Here is a 17,112-nt window from a genome sequence, read left to right as displayed (position 1 = left end):
CGAATATCCAGAACGAGAAGGTAGAGAGACTGTGATTAGAGCAATAATATGGATAATACAGACATTTCCTGCAAATGTTTTTTTGCAAGAAATGTGTAACAAAAATAGGAAAAATGGATTGACTGAACTCAGTATCTTAAATCTGTGTTTAATGAGTAAGATTACTTACTGATTAAGATTAAAACTACTACTCCAGTTTAAGTCCCAGTGCCACTAATCAGTGGTAATATAGCTGTACTGTTTATAGAACTTGGAGCCAGTCAGTGTGTGTTAGCTCCTCTGCTGGTTTATAAACATACTTGAGAGCTTGTTTGATTTGCCTACTAGGAATGTAATGCATGCTTGAATAATATATAGTCAGTGTAGTAGTTTTAGTGAAGTTGTTAATTAAGATTTTAGAAGTCAATTAACTTATTTTTATTTTTTTTTTCAGGATGGCTTGAATTCTTTGGTCCTTGATCTGGATTATCCAGCACTGAGGAAGAACAAGAACATTGATAATTTCTTAAATAGATGTAAGTTGCAAGTGGCCCTTGAACAATGACATAGCTGTGATCACAGTCATAGGAAGCTGAGTGGTCAGAAATGCTTTACTGATGGTCATTGTACTGATTTTTATAACTCTGACCTTCTATATTCTGAAAGCTTTGGAGGACCATTTGTTACAGAGAGAAGTTTCATTTTGGGGAGTCATTATATTACTGAAAATATGTTGAAAAATACAAGCTGTAGATTTTTGTTCTCCTAAATACAGTTAGAAAAATCCTTTTGTTATTTTTTTAATCTTACGTATGTGTAGCTATATAATTTGCTAAGCATATCCAAGTTATTCTCCAGGAATTCATTACGCAAAATGTCAACATTGTTTATATAGTCATACTTAATCTAACCCTCAGTCTTCTGTGGGTTTTTAAAACTGAATTGTTGTACCTTAAAATATGTTGGTGCATTTTTGCACCTTGGCATAGATGTGTGTGATTCTCCCCAAATTAATTGTAGACACGATCTTGGAGTTCAATGAGCATATGGAGATGGAAGACTGTTACATCAGAGTAGCTGTATTTTGTCTTTTCAAAGTGATTTCTATCCGTGTATATAAGCAGAATTTTTTTCTTGTAAAAATAGTGGACTATTTGTTTTAAAATGTAAGTAAGTTGCAGTAACTAAACCTTCTTGGAACAACTGTGCTTTGTGGGAACTTATTGTGAGGTCCATATTTTTTTAAAAAACTTTTTCTATCGCATATGTTAAGGTTACTGTAGATGCAGTCTTATCAGCAGCTCCTCTTTAGATTCTTTACTGGTAAGAGCTGTATTTCTGCTCTCTCTTGTGCTGGGACTCCTTGAAATATCTGCTCATGCTCCTTGGTTAAATGGTGGCTGGTGTAGTAATTTGTGGTGAGTTCTTTTGTTTGGAATTCAGTGCTTCTCTGTGAGGTTTGGCAGAGCCCTGTATATGGATGTACAGCTTTACGGTTGCCAGTAAAGTCTCGCTTTGGAGAAATCGCTTAAAATACAGTAAATAAGAAACAGCAGATTAGGAAGTAGAGGCATACCTTGGGATTATTCTCAGTTTGAGTTCAAAGGAATTCAAGCTGATATTTGTGAAAGAAAGGGCTTGAAACAGTATTTTAAGTATCTTTGTTACCTGCGACTAAGCAATGGCAGAAACATGAAAATACACTTTCCATCATGATTTTATTACTACCATTTTTTGTTAAATCAGCTGACAGTATACAGTTGAAATAGCCATATACTAATTAAAAACATTCTGAGACATGTTACAAAAAAATTCTTAGTAGTTAATGAAGAGTTTTCAAAGCTGTATTTCTTCTTACCTGTTGAACTTCAAAATAAAAAAGCATGTAAGACCTGACTATTTTGGCTCATACATGATGTGTCAGTGCATCTCTTTCAAGAGTCACCCATGTAACTTCTCTACTGTTTCTGTACTGCCTGGGAGAGAATGAAAAATAGTGCTCCATATCCTCTGTGATTTACACTGTTAAAAAAGGAAAATTTTGAAATGAGGATCTGATAAACATTTGAGGCTAATAATCTACTGGCATTGCAATGGAAAGAATCAGTCCTGCCATAGTGATGTCTTTCAAAGTCCTTTCCAATGCAGGTGTTTGTGTGTTTGTTATGTACCAGATTGGGGAACTGAGAAGAATTACAGCAAAAGTGGGGTGGTTTGTTTTTTCTTTTTGTTAAAACTAGTCAGGCAAAAGAAAAGTGGACAAGTTTCTGATTTTCGTTTCACTTCACTGATACTTAGCCAGCACAAACCAAGCCACTGGGGTGTAGGAAAAAAACAGGGCAACAACTGGGTTCTTATTGGCATTGCCATTTTATGCCATTTGAAGTTGCTGAACCCATAGCTCATGTCTTCCTGGAAACTGTTCTGAGGGTAGCAAGGATCAGAGTGCTTGCTGAAGCCTCTCGCTACCTTGGGCTTGGAAGAAGAGTTGGGAATTGCGTTAAGAATTTATGGAACTGTAAGTTGTTGCTCTCTTAGGTTAGGGAACGGTGAGTTCTTGTCGCTTGTGATTTTTCTCAGCATCTGAAGAACTGTAGCAAATACCTAGATGAGAACTGCTGTCAGAAGGTTCTGACAGACTCTGATGAGGACTCTGTGCCAGGGGCCTGGAGCCTGCAACCTTCCTCAAGGCTTCCTGAGGCAACCACAGAGAGATGGCAGGGCCATCCCGTGAGTTAGCAGTGGGGTGCACAGTGAAGCAGCTGAGGCAGAGTCATTGTGATTGTTTTAATCCATATTGCACAAATCTTCAAAAACTGTGGAAAATGCTAAATAATCATCACACTTGCGATCAGTTTAATCACTTAATTCTCCCACAATAACATTTTGAGAAATAATTTTTTTTCCTGCCGTATTCCCAGGGGTTTGTGTACACCCTACTTCCAACCTGCGTCAAGTCATTGCTATTCAGGTTAATGTTTTATTAATAGCTTATTTTAATTTAAAAATGAAATAGTTTGCACCTCAGCTGAGATATTAATGGATGTTCAGCTCAACTTACAGTTTCAAGCTGAAACTCAAATGTTTCAACTCATTTCCCAAAGGCAGTTTATTAATTGCCCATACTATAGGAGTTTGGTGTATCCTGTTTCTGTGACCACTTTGCTGAAGCAGCTTCTTCACTTGTTTAATATGCAAGAAATTTTTTCATTGCCTGCTTTCCCTTACTATTCTGATTTCTTACCACTTTCACTAAGGTATTGAACCCAAGTGGAACCTACATTGTTATAAGAGGCACATTAAGTATCTCATATAATACAGTCCTTCCTTTTCAGTCTTTCACATTGTTTTAATCAACTGTTGGGATTCTGGTTAAATTTCTGTGTTCTTTTAAAGTATTCATGGAACAGGAAAGCAGAATGCAATATTTAATACCCAAAACAATGAGAGGAATCTCGTAGTGCTGTGATAGTAAAAACTAGTTTGTTTATTTTAGAAAAGAAGGGTGAGTTTTCCAGCATGGGCTTGGTGTAACAAATCTTTCTTGGTCTTTTCTTTTCCTCTTCTATCATCTAGACCAAGATAATAGGTTGAGTAAATTCTTCCAAGTCACTTTTTCTGTCATCTGAGATTTGCCGAGTGTTGAATATTGTCTTAGTGGCTTGTGCTTTTTTTGGTGGTCTCCCTTTCAGGTGCTTCTTAGCCTGTTAGCTGCTGTAACTTCTGGGAGCAGAAAGTTAAATAACTAAAAAACAGATCTAAGCAACAGTTGAAAATATTTGATCATTTACAATCTTATCATCGGGAATAGAAGGGCACGAGGAATGGATTTTGAGTAATCCAAGCAGCGGTGCAGGGAGTGGTGCCATCAACAGGCCTGGTCCAATCCAGAAGTCTTGACTCCCTAAATGGGTCAGTAATTTCCTGTGCGTTATCCAGCATCACTCAAGAACTGGAAACCTGTGTTGTTGAAATGATTTGCTGATATTTTGTAGATTGGCAGACTTGCAGAGTGTAACGGCAATGGACGTATTTACAGTAGAAGGAACTTTTAGTGCAGATGTGACATTTGTGCAGCATTTTTGCTGACCCCTTGAATAAACTTCCTAGGAAGTTGCTTTTGCCATTTTCCTCTCCAGGCAGACACTACTTACTTGGAAGTTTTATCCGTTAAGGTTAATTTCTTTCCAAATTAACAGTCCTGGTTCCTTCCCTTGCATTTCGTTGTGTCGCTTGAAGCTGCTGAATCATGTTCCAGCCGTGCAGTCACCAACAGAAATGCGTTATCTGGTGTGGTGTGAGTGCCTGCCATGGCTGTAGCTCTCTGGGCTCCCTGCTTCCTGCCAGCCACACTGGTGAAATGTCATATGCCAAGAATACTCTTAAAAATGTAGTGCACTGTAGAACTCACATTGAATTAAGGAGCTAATTGCTCCTCTGGTTTTCTCTTGGCTTCTCTTAGATGACTCCTTGCCAGGTCTTTGCTGTTGCCTCAGCAGGTTGGGCTCCAGTTCCGTTCTTAATGACATTGTTCTATTAAGAGTAGGGATGGGAGACGTATCAAATAAACAACTTTCCCAAGCAGAGCATGGAAGCCATAGTGTTTAAGACAGAATGTCTCAGATGTATAAACAAGTTATATGTCAGTGTTATTAACCACTTTTCCATTTAGGTACTTGGTAGATACAAAGCAATTCAGTCCTGCCATCCGCCTTATTTTCATTAAGGAATCTGCTCTCTGCAAGCCAGAGGGCTGCTACCTTCTGTTTCCCTGTCTTCTGCTCTTTTTGTCTGTGCAAGTCAAAATATTTCTTGTGCCCACCTCTTTTATCTGGAGGGTGGAAGCACTGCCTTATTTGAAGCTGTGCTTTCTAGTTTCTGCTGCTTCTGCAAGGTCTCCAACAGCTTCCTGTTCTTCACACACCTTTGACCAGGTATTATGTATGCACACCTAATGACTTCAGTCTTTCTGTTGTGCTTTCTGTTTGGTTTTGGTTGGGTGTGGGATTGCAGCACTTCCTGGCTGTACTTCAATTTAACTTTAGGCTGGACTTGTGCCTAGGGCAGCAGCTTTTGACTTAACGTGCTCCACAGCAGCACTCACTGACTGACTGACTGATCTGTGGGGTAAAATTGCACTTCCTTGCGTTTTTATTCATCATATATACACAGCCCAGAACTGCTTGATACACATTCTTTTTTTTTTTTTTTAAGAAAATAACCTTCATATGAACTTTTTTTTTTTAAACTTTAAAAAGCAGTGGTTAAAAAGGTTTTCTCCTTCTCCCCATCCCCCTTTACTCTCCTAGTCAGGTATTTTTTCTGTTTTCACAAGCATTTGCAACCTTGAGCCACATTCTTGCTGCCAGCTGTCAGTGACTGATCTAAACACTCTGTCCTTTCAGAAAGTGAAACTTCATTTTTTAAAGATTATAGTACCATTTTTAAACAGTAAATCAAAAGCTGTCTTTAAACATTCTTAGTATCCAGCATTCCTGGTCTTTCCTGTGTTAAAGAAGAAAACTGAGTCATAGTTGATGATATTCTCATGTTTTAGGACTTTTACACAAATGTCACAATATTTTTAAAAGATTCCATTATATTCTGGGGCTGGAGAGTCCATCTAATGCCTTCCTTTAAACTTAACATTTTCTTCTGCTGGGCTTTCTTCTAATGCAAATTCATGAGGCTGTAAGATAACATTTGTAGTATCAGTGCATACAGATACCAAAAATTTGCAAACTTACCCATGTGAAATCTTCCAGGAATTCAGAACTCTACTAAAAGGCTACTGTTGGAAAGGTCTCCTGCACCTTGAATTAGATCATGTTATGTGATACGTGAACTAAATCATATGATCCAGCATGGGTTGCAATTATGAAAGGGCTTCGGGGTTAATCTAAGCTTGCCTTCTTACACCCCAGTTTTTTTGTTTCAGATTAGTTCCATGCATTGATTATCTGTTCCATATCTGTAAAATTTTATGCCAAAATAGACAGTCCATCTACGTAACTGATACCTTCACAACACTTGCATCCCTAGATGATACTATTTTTAACTAATATTATTAAATCTTAGTTAAAGGGGTTGAGGGGGTGACTTCGTTGCTCTCTAAAGAGGGGCGAAGCGGAGAGAAAGGTCTCCTCTCTGGTATCCAGTGACAGGACGTGTGGGAATGGTTCAAAGCTGCACCAGGGGAGGTTTAGACTGGTCATTAGGAAGCATTTCTTTAACCAAGTGGGTGGTCAAACAGTGGAACAGGCTTCACAGAGAGATGGTCAATGCCCCAAGCTTGTCAGTGTTTGAGGCATTTGGACAGTGTCCTTAACAACGTGTTTAACTGTTGGTGAGCCCTAAGTGGTCAGGCAGTTGGACTGATGACCACTGTGGGTCCTTCCTACTGACAGGGCTCTACACTATTCTATCCTATTCTACCCTATCTTTTAGCTAAGCAAGTAGGATTTCTCCATTCTCCGCATTTCACAGGAATGATAAAACTGGTAACTCCTCTTCTGGTTGCTTCATATATTACTGGGTTTTTCATTGCTTAATCACAGTATTTAATGCTTAAAGAGTTTCACTGGAGCTGTAGTAACTTGGTTTCTAGTTTCTCCATTCTACTTTGAACACAGAAATATTCCCTTGAGTTTCTGATCAGAAATTGAGCTCTGTAAAACTGTGCACTAGTTTTTCAATGCGTTGAAATACCTGCCATCTCATTTCACACATCTGAAAATATTTTTAACATCTTAGAAACATTTGAAAATAAATTCATGTGATTCCTGTCCCTCATGAGATATGTTCAAACATGAAATTGCATTCTCTCTGCCTTGAATTTTACTGAAACTCCTTCTCTACTGCTGCTTCCTGTGAATTTACATTTATTATTATTATTTGTCTTGTGCCAGAGCTTCCGATCTGCAGTTAAATAAGCTTCCAAGCATAGTCTTCCCTTCTCAATTTGCAAAATTAGTTCACATTATTAACAAAATAATAAACTTGGTGTGGGTGAAGCACTGTTGCTGTCCTGTGCTTCCTGTCTAAACTTTCCTGATTCACACTCTGGATTACTTCAGACTTATTGGTACACTGAATGTAGCAAATTTGTTTACTTTTTGAGGTTTGAATTGCCTCTGTCCTTACAGCTTCACTAGCAGACTATTGCCTCGTTATTAATGTTAATCTCTCCCCTTCCCTGTCACATCTAATCTTTCCCACAGAAGAAGAAAGATTGAGTAGCCTTTTTGTATTCCACAGGTTAGGAAGGATCACTGGAGGTCAACTGGTCCAACTCTGCTCAAAGTCAAACGAGTTCAGATGTTATATTACATCATCCAGGTCCTTGTGCAGTTGAATTGTTGGGGCCAACCATTTATTCATCCCTAAATTGAGCAGTTCAATTCTCTCAGCTTCTCTGGGAGTACCATGTGAAGCATCTTGGTGGACTTCCATGAAGCTAAGGAATGTTTTGATATTTTTCTTGCACTGAGGACCCCAAAGTTAGGCATAGCATTCCAGATATGGTTTCACAAGAGACAAATAGAGGAGGAAATCTATTTCCCTCAGCCTACTGGCTATGGATTTACCCATTTAGACTTGTACACAGTCACTGCAAAGGCTAGCTGCTTGTTCCTCTTTGCTTGACTTATCGTCCACCAAGGCTGTCAGGTCCTCTTTCTCAAAGTGCCATCTTACACTGTCGTGTGGTGTTGCGTCCCAGCTCTAGGACTCCACACTTGCTGTTGTTGAACTCCATGAGCTTCGTGTCATCTCATTTACTCATCCTGTCTGGGTCACTCCTAGAAGCCACCCTGCCCTCCAGTGTGTCAGCTTTGAACTTAAAACCACCAACTGTGACTCCAGCAAGTATTCCACTCACCTGGTAACTTCTCTGTGCAATGCACATTGGCCTGGTTTGGCTACAAAGGTGCTTTGAGATCTGTGTTGAAAGTCATGCTACAGTATAGGAAACGATGTATATACTGCTCTCCCCTTGTGCACCAAGACAGACATCTCATCATAGAAAGAAATCAGGTTAATCAAATGCAGTTTGTCCTTTTTAGATCCATTCTGGCTGTTTTTATCCTTTCTTGTCCATCAAGTATTTGGAAGTGGATTCCGGAAGGATTAGCTCCGTGCTTGTTGTAGGCAGTGTGGTCAGGCTGTTGGTCCAGCCTGTAGCTTTCTGAATCCTCCTTGTTGCCCTTCTAGAACAAGGACATGGCATCTGCCCTTTACCAGTAATCAGGAGCCTCCCCAAGATGCCACCAAAGGTGACAGAGAACAGTCTGGTAATGGTGTTTACAGGCTTATTCAGCACACTTGGATGCATCCTGTCCCATGACCTGGTGTATGTCAAGTTGGTTTATTGGTCTTTAACTTCACCTAATGCAATACTTTGCTACCCCACCCTCAACTATTACCTTGGAGGAGCTGGGAGGCCTATGAGCTGAGCTTGAGAGTGAAATCTGAGGCAAAAAAGTCATTTGAGTTTCAATTCCAGCCAAACCTGGCTTTCCCAATTCTATCTTTGCTTGTTTGAGATGTTCCTGCCGAGTCACTCAATACTCGTCTGGGACATCTCTACTTCCATGGTCCAAACCTTTGCCTTTTGTGCTTGACTTGAGGCAGAGGTTGCCCATTCAGCTGGACTGGATCCCCCTGCCATTCCTGTTCAATTTCTAGCTAACTAGAACAGACTGTTCTTGTGCTATGAACATGTCATCTTTGAAGATCAACCCACTCCTCTGCCCTTCACAGCAGCTTTCCACAGGATCCTGCCAGTGAGTTTCCCAATCAAGCTGTAGTCTGTTCTTCTGGAGTCCAAGGTCTGCTATTTTTCTTCCTCATTTCTGTTAGGAGTCTTAAATTCCATCATCTCACAGTTGCTTCAGCTAAGGCTGCCATATACTTTGTCTTCCTGAGCCAGATCATCGTTGTTTGTGAGTAATAGATCAGAGTGCCTCCCTGATTTGGCTTACTTCTTGCTTGGAACAAAATAAATATTCTTGATGGTCAGGCATCTCCTGCATTGCTTGTAGCCTGCCAAGCTGCTCTTTGTAAATATGTAGGAATGGTTAAGCTATTTACTAGATGTTCATTATCATTAACTTCCTCAGAGTTTGTCATCTTCAATGTCATACTGGATTAACTGTATCTCTGATCCTTTTATACCCCTGTATTCAGATCTGAGATCCTCTTTCATGCCTTTCTAGGGATCAAATTCCACGGTATTTAACCCTAAGCAGGGATCTCACAATATGCACCTCTACTCCTCTCTGAATATAAACATCAACAGCTTTTCATACAATTTCACACTCTTTCCTGGTAGAGTTCTTGCTCCAGCCACCTGTTTTGCTCTGTTTTGCTTCCTCTCAATGTGTGTGGGGGGGCTTGCCATGCCTAAGATTACCTCCAGTATTATGGATTCCATTCATTGCTGCCATTATCTTTTGTCCTTGTAATAGGAATAGACTTAAAAAATGCATTTAACCAGGAATGCGTTCATAGCATGCTTCATTTGCAAAATTAAAGAGTCTAGGACCTTGTGTGTTTTTAGAATTTGTCAGAGATCAGAATTTCACTGGTTTCCCTTACGGATTCTCACAACTGCCAACAAGACACATACTGACCGTCAGAGCTTATCTGCAGAATGTTGTACCAGAGAATACTTGAATAGAGCGTTGTACACATCATTTTAAGAAGTGTAGTGAACACCAAAAAGCACTTTGAGATGGCCAGCTGTTACATACACATATGTAAACTTGAATCAATGTTTTGTATGGAATGAACTAGTGGATCTGAAGACATATCATTGCATGATCTATAATTGTACGTGAATGTTATATTCCTCACCATTTGAGTGCTGTTGAACCCTCCAGGTGTGTGTAGGAGCAGGTTGCAGCTGCAGTGGTTTTGTGTGTACCAAGTCCTCTACCTCTGCACAACAGGCATCTCTGCCTCTCTTCATTACCAGAGTCTTCTTGTGAGCTTGTGAGTGATTATTAGAGGTGTGAAATGAGAATCAGCAAAATCCAAAAGGCATTTCACTTGTTACAGCTAAAGGTAGAGGGTTAATGGTTTCCAAAGAATAGTGAAAGGGGATATTAAGAGTGACTGCAGATTTCAAGAATTATCAAGAAAACTCTGAACATTTAAATGAAAATAGCTTATTTTTATTCTAAATGAAAAATTATAGAGAAAATTCTTGTATTCTGTTAATGCATGCATTATCACAACTTCTATTTGATTTGTTTTAGATGAGAAGATTGTGGAAAAAATCCGAGCTTTACAAATGAAAGCTGAAGACTATGATGTTGTAAAGGTGATTGGAAGAGGGGCTTTTGGAGAAGTGCAGCTGGTAAGAATGTAATGATTAAATGTTTAGAGAGATTTCCAGTTCTAGCCAAAACCTTCTTGAATTCTCCATGCTTTAAAAATGCATTCTTAAAAAGAATAAGTGTTATTTCCAGTGTAGCATTGAGGTTGTTTCTGTACATAGTAGACAGTACATCTGAGTTTAAAATGTGATGGATTAGAAGGGAAGGACTTGGGAAACTGTTATCCTTTGATCAATATTGAAAAGGCAGTTCATCACAATTCTAAATTTTTTTGGCCACAAGCTTCACTGTGTAATAATGCCTGAAGCCTTCCTATAAAAGAGCAAGTATATAGTGTGACAAAAGAATTTTGTTTTGCTCTTTTAATTGTGATGCTTGCGTTTGTATTTAATTGACATGACTCAGGATTTTTAAAAGATTCAATTCTTAACATTGTCCCCTCAACATTGTATGCTGTATAATATCTGAAGTAAGAATGGGATTACTATGTAAATTTTTATTGTAGAGAAATTCTAGTTAAAAAAAAGGCACTCTACAAAAAAAACCTTGGTGTATCACACATAGTCTGATTTTCATTTAATTTTGATTTTTCTGAGCCTTTCAAGTCCTAATGTGTGATAAGTGACACAAAAATGTGAACATAAGATGTATTGATCTGTCAGTTTTGAAAAAAGCTTGGATGTAAGCACCAAATAAAGTCTGAAGCACAAACACTAGAGACAAGTTATCATGAGCTAATAGATAACTGTGCACCAGCTCATACAGGATACTTTTCTCTGTAAGCATTTTTAGTGGAAGAGAGATGTGGAGCAAGTCAATGGAAAGGGGAGCAACTAATTTGCAGCAATTGAAGCTTGTTATCTTGTTACCACAAGGTAACAAAAATTACCCTTTTGCTTTTTGACATGGAACTGACACTGTACTGTGGTGTGCTAATTTTGCATTAGGTAGCTGGAAAAATAATATTGTCTTGTAACAGATAAGAATTTTGGAAAATACAAAGATGTGTTGGGGTTTTGTTGAGGACTATGGTTAGATCTGAGCTGTGAAGTGCTTACAGAAGGTACACAGTGTATAATGGTAATACATTTATGATCCATTTATAAAATTCTTTGTATTTTCCATATTAGTGTTTGTGAAATTCATTGGAACTGGGGAAGAAAACCTAAAATTAACCTAAAACTGTGACTAACCTAAAACTATTTGCGTGACTAAAGGGTAATTTGCAAATTTAGATGTGATTAATGCGGCAGATAGCAACATTCAATGAGTAATTTTTATTCATTTGTTTTATTTTTGAGACACCTTCATCCAAGTCTGGCAACATGAGAATGTAGCACCCTCTTACCTATTTTTATCAGGGTCATTTGCACTTTGTTTTTATCCAGAAGAATGTATGAAGTCTGCAGTGGAGTATTTCCAAAAATCCCCATTTTCTGACAAGACTTAATATATATATATGTATATATATATATCTTTATATGGTTTTATATCCATGCTGTCAAGAATGTGTGAAAGAGCTGCTGCAGGGAGCTTTGTAAGAACGTAGACTATTCCTCGTCTTTTCACTGACAGACACATCAAATGTTTGTTTTAAAGTCCTTTATTAGATATTTTTATCTTTATATATGTCCACTTGTAGCAGCAAATAGAGACTCTCCTTCTTCATGCGCTTGCATGTGAAGTCAGTGAAAAGTCCATTTGTTGAGTGGGGGTGAGATGAAAAAGAGAAGATCCCAGTAACAGAAGTTGTGTCTTTTTTGGGTGTCACATATTTGCTGGAAAGATCCAAGAGAATTGTATTTTTGATGTGCTTCAAAAATGAATATACATTGTTTTCATATATGTCTTTCTAAAGAACAGAAGGGCTTTTCTAAATAATTTTAATTTCTTTTCATCATTTCATGTCAAATAGAAATTCTTGATTTGTTCTGGAAACTTTTTCTTAATTCACCATGTCATGCACAATTTAGATTTTGAAGAAGAGATGATTTTTCAGTGTCCATGCTGTAGTTAGGCAGTTTGAGGGATCTGAAGACAAACTATTTTTCATTTGCCTGACCATGAAAATGGCAAAATGCTTGATAACTTGGTTAAATAATAATGGTTTCTGGGTTTCATTGTTGTTATGTTGGGATTTTTATTCTTTAATAAGCCTTTCAAAAAGGAAGGAATGCTTAGTACTAGAGGGGAACTTGTGTATATTCTGTACTCTATGTCAATTTAAGAGAACACAGTTTTTCTGTAATGTAAAAATATAAGTTGAAATCATAATGTTATGCAGTCTTACTGCATAACATTACAGCTGGGCAAAACCACGACACAGCTAAAAAGCAGTGGGCTAATAAATACAATTGCAGATCTGAACTAATATTAGCGGGTGATGTGGACAGACATACCTAGATTTTTTGCCTCACAAGGTATGATACAAGTTTAAACTATTGAGCTAAGCTATATCTATTTCTACTTCACTCAAAATGTTAACCCCACTGTTGCAGATGATGGATTTGCAGTAAGCAAAATATTTTGCAATACTTTCTGTGATCAAAATAGAAATTTGCTTCAGTGGGGACTCAATGCAGAAAGAACCATAAATAAAACATGATTAACTATGTGAGTTAATGAATGTTTTGTTATCAGTGTGTGCTGTTGTGCTTAGGTAGCTGCAGCACAAATATTTATTATATGTTTCTAATGGTTATTATTAGTATGCTTATTTTTTGGCTTGTAATATTTACAGCATAAAATAGGCAGTTATGACCTTTGTCATTTAATTTTATTTTCCCTGTGTCTTCTGCTACAGTATAGCATTTTCTTGTTGAAGTGGTGTGGAATGATCAGCTTTCCAGAGTCTTTCAAAAAAGGGAAACACATTCTCCACTGTTGTGTCTTACAGTTAGATTGTACTTAAAAAGCCTCACTTTTCTCCCTTCCTCTCCCCTCCAAAAAATTAAAAAAATTCAGTCCAGTAAAGAGAGATCATATGACTCTGGTCTGAGCATCTGACTTTGGTGGAAAAACAATTTCCTTATAGCTCCAGAAGTATTAAACTCTACACTTGAGCTTTGGTCTCTGGTTTTGCTGGGTCTGTAGTGATGGGGAAAGCTAAGAAAATAATTGCCAGCTGCCAGACCACTTCTTCTTTTATGTAGTGCCGTGAATAAAAGTGACTGGTGTTTGGGCAGACAGAAAAATTGAATTATGGTGCTTAATATGTTACTTGTGGTTTATGCAGAAACAGTAATTTATGAAAGCACATCCTGAGTGCCTCTTGTTTGTTTTCACTTGAGGAAAAATCCTCTTGATTTGAAATTGAAACTTATCCTTAGTTCCTTCTCCCAGGTCTAACCATGAAGGACTGTAATGTTGCAGTGACACAGCAGACTGACCTGGTCATGTACTGGAAGAGAAAACTAAAGCAAAGCTAATGCTTTCCTATGTTTGGGTGCTAAAGGGTGGTCTTGGTGTCAGTCTTCACTGTGTAATTTCTTAGTGTTGGAAACCAGCAGTTGTCATGGCCTGTGTAAACAGGTGCTGGTTTGCTTTTTTCCATTAAGTGCTTTGTTTATTAGGTTTAGTTCCACATCCAATGCTCATGTGCAACTCTGTAGTAAAGTAGATAAAGTCTTGATTTACTACCTGAAAATTTGTCAGGATATGAACTTCAGTGCCCTATCTGTAGTCATGTGTTATGGCTCTATTAAGTATTTTAGGATACTTGTGATTACTTCAAGCCTTGGAGTTAATTTCAAAACTCCACTCTAGGATCTTCATTTTCTTTTAATCATAAAAGAGACAGTACCATCGCCAATGCTGCGTATTCAATCTGATAACTTCAAATGGGTATGTTACTTTCTTTGCCTACAGATTGTGTTCTGGTGTAGATGATGTAGAAATTATGGATGCATTCTGTGTGTTCCCCTTTACTGAAAGTCTTAGATTGTTGAGGCACAGTAAAGTGAAATTCTTTTTTCTTAATGCATTTTCATGAGTTAAACGAGGCCATGTTACTCAGTGCTAATGGCATGAAGGGATTTTCCTACCTATTTTGAGAGTTACTGTGGTGAGCTGCAGTTTAAATTTGGCAGGTCCTTTTAACAGTTGGAATAAATTGAAACATCATGACAGTTTAATACATGAATAATCTGCTGTATGAGCCAATATCTGTATGTACAAATATAGCTCTGGGTGAAGAGTACAGTGACTAGCAGCTAAAAAGGCTGTCTCCAGGGGCCACGGTGGTGATAGAAGCAGTAATACCAGCGGTAGGTCTGTTCCCCTGCAAGGTGTGCCAAGACACACTCAGTCTCTGGGTGTGCCATACCAGTTATTGCTTTGGTTCCTTGATTTTGGTACGGAGAAAAGAACCTATCTTGAAATTTTCTCAAGAAGTAATTTAGCCAACTAATAACCTGTTGGCACTACTTTAGAGAGGTGCACAGGCTATGCTTTTAGGTCTCCCCACCCCTGTTTACTTTGCCTCTCCCGTGCATGAGCTTGTTGCAGGCTCTGCTAATTTTTGACAATTTTTTTCCCAAAGTAGTGGGAGATAGGTGTTCTTTTAAATAAGGGCAGGCTACACTAACTACACCTATGCAAGAATGCACACCGATTTTAGGAACTGTAAACTACTAAATACATTGCAGAGCTTTACATGAACTTTCAAGAAAACGCATCTTCAATTAAACAGTATCTTTGTGTGGTTTCTGGTCTTTTTGTTTCTTCTGGTTTTGGGCAGGATTACAAGAGCTCTACATTGTGGAATATAGTTTGTGGTGTACCACCAAATCTTTATAAATAATCCCATGTGGGATTAGTAAATGGGAAGGAGTTAATTTTCAAAGCCCTTTCTTAGGACATCCTCCCTAGCTGACTAATTGTTAATGTCTTAAAATATGCTTATAGCGTTGTTAATGAAGGTAGATTTCCTGTTTCTGTTCTGGTGTTAGGCTGGAGGTTATTTATTAGTATAAACTATACAAGATACTAATAATAAAACCTCTGCACCTATATCTTGAAAGCAAAAAGCCCTAATTTCAAGTAAATTCTTAAATAATCCTGTTTCTGTTCATGTTCTCACTCTTTCCAAGATTAACCCCTCCACTGATACTTCTGTTCCTTCAGCAGTATTAATCTCTACTGCTCCTCTGCAGCAGGAGACTCCCAGATTTGTAGACCAAATAGGTGCTTCTCTGAAGCTTTGCACTGCAGACATAATGGACCTGGAACATTTACAGCTGTTCAGAAAAACCCTCTGTTCTTTCAAGTAGCATAATTAAACTAGTGCAAAACTAAGAGGTCAGGAGATCTGCTTTATTTTACTAAATGTGAGAGTTCTAAATGCACCAGAAAATCATAACTTCTGTTTCTGGTGCATTTCACAAATTGATTTCAGAAATTAGTGCACTGAATTTTTTATTTTAACAGGAAGAAAATATGCAAAACATTAAGGTGCAGTTAATTTATTTTTTCTGCTGACTTAGACATTTTACAGCTGAATACTTCTCACACTGATTTCTGTAAGGAACACTCAAGAATGTTAAAAACCTGGTCCTTTAGTAGTTGTTTCATAAAGCAGCATAAGTTTCATGTTGTTTAATTAGCAGAGCAATGACTGCAGTGTGTAATTTAAGGATTTGGTTTCATGTTTGCATTCAGATGAAGTTTTCAAAAATATTTTCATGTTTTTCCATAGAAGTTTTCATTCCAGTTTTTTAGTAAGGTTTGTATTACTAATTTTGCACCATTCAAGGTGAATTTAAGAACTATTTAGGAAAAGAAAGAAATAGGAGCAATCTTTACCTGGTGCAAAATAAAAATAGGCAGAGGCTGAAGCAGACTCTTTGTGGAATTTCTAACATGAATGAATTCAATGGCTAGATAGTGTTCAGAATAAGAAAATAAAATCAGAGTTGGACTTTATTTCTCCTTACATGATCGAACTTTTGATGGGGGAATAATATTTTCTTTTTCTTCTGTAAACACAGTCATTTTATCTTTGTAGTGTTCTGGGTGATTTGAAGTAGGCACGTTCACTCAGAAAATGTTAAGAGCAGTCCAGGTCTTTAGAGAAAGGTGGTACTTTTCTCATTCAGAGTTTTGGGTTGGTTTTTTTGGAGGTTTTTTTCATTGTCATATACTTGTGTTCGTGCATCTTCAAAGAAACAGGCACCTCCCAGGAGCTCCTGCTCATGGCCCAGTGGCTCCTCTGCTGGGATTGCAGTGGTAGCTGCAGCCCTTGTCCAGGCTCTGACATATCTTCCTTCACTTGGCATCCTTCTTGTTCCACCCCTGCTATGGGGATTTTTTTGAGCAGCTGTTAAGCTTTTCTTTCCAAGTTTGGAAGTTCTCGAATCCTTACTGTGTAGGAAAGCGGGTGTATGAAGACCTGGAGGCATCGCATCCCAGAAAGCAGTTTGCACACAGCAGAAATATATTGTGCTGGTGTTGAGGCATTTGCAAAAAGTTATTTCTCTTCTTTCTCAACCAATAGGTTCGCCATAAAATGACACAGAAGGTTTATGCAATGAAGCTTCTTAGTAAATTTGAGATGATCAAGAGATCAGATTCAGCCTTTTTCTGGGAAGAAAGAGATATCATGGCCTTCGCCAACAGTCCGTGGGTGGTTCAGGTAAGGAAGATATGTAAGAGTAAAACAATAATAATAATAACAGCAATAGTAATGATGATGTAATAAATATTTCCCAGTCTTGAGCTGGTTTTGAATTTACATCTAAACTCCAATCACAGTTTTCTCTTTACAAATACATGTTTACACCAATTTCACTGAGTT

General features: G+C 38.0%; 1 protein-coding gene across 3 annotated transcripts in view; it reads left to right on the top strand.

Moving 5' to 3' along the window:
• The window catches only part of ROCK2 (Rho associated coiled-coil containing protein kinase 2), a 105,171-nt gene that overhangs the window by 39,478 nt on the left and 48,581 nt on the right, over nt 1-17,112 (top strand). For all 3 annotated transcript variants that reach the window (XM_050315279.1, XM_050315278.1, XM_050315280.1), the window contains exons 2-4: nt 434-515; nt 10,239-10,339; nt 16,813-16,950. In XM_050315279.1, coding sequence (XP_050171236.1) covers nt 434-515; nt 10,239-10,339; nt 16,813-16,950 — 321 coding nt within the window. The remainder of the gene's footprint in view (nt 1-433; nt 516-10,238; nt 10,340-16,812; nt 16,951-17,112) is intronic.

The sequence above is a fragment of the Myiozetetes cayanensis genome, unplaced genomic scaffold, assembly GCF_022539395.1.
Source record: "Myiozetetes cayanensis isolate MyiCay16 unplaced genomic scaffold, myiCay2020 scf2-11, whole genome shotgun sequence".
In the NCBI taxonomy this organism is placed as follows: Eukaryota; Metazoa; Chordata; class Aves; order Passeriformes; family Tyrannidae; genus Myiozetetes; species Myiozetetes cayanensis.
This window is presented reverse-complemented; position numbering and strand designations above follow the sequence as displayed.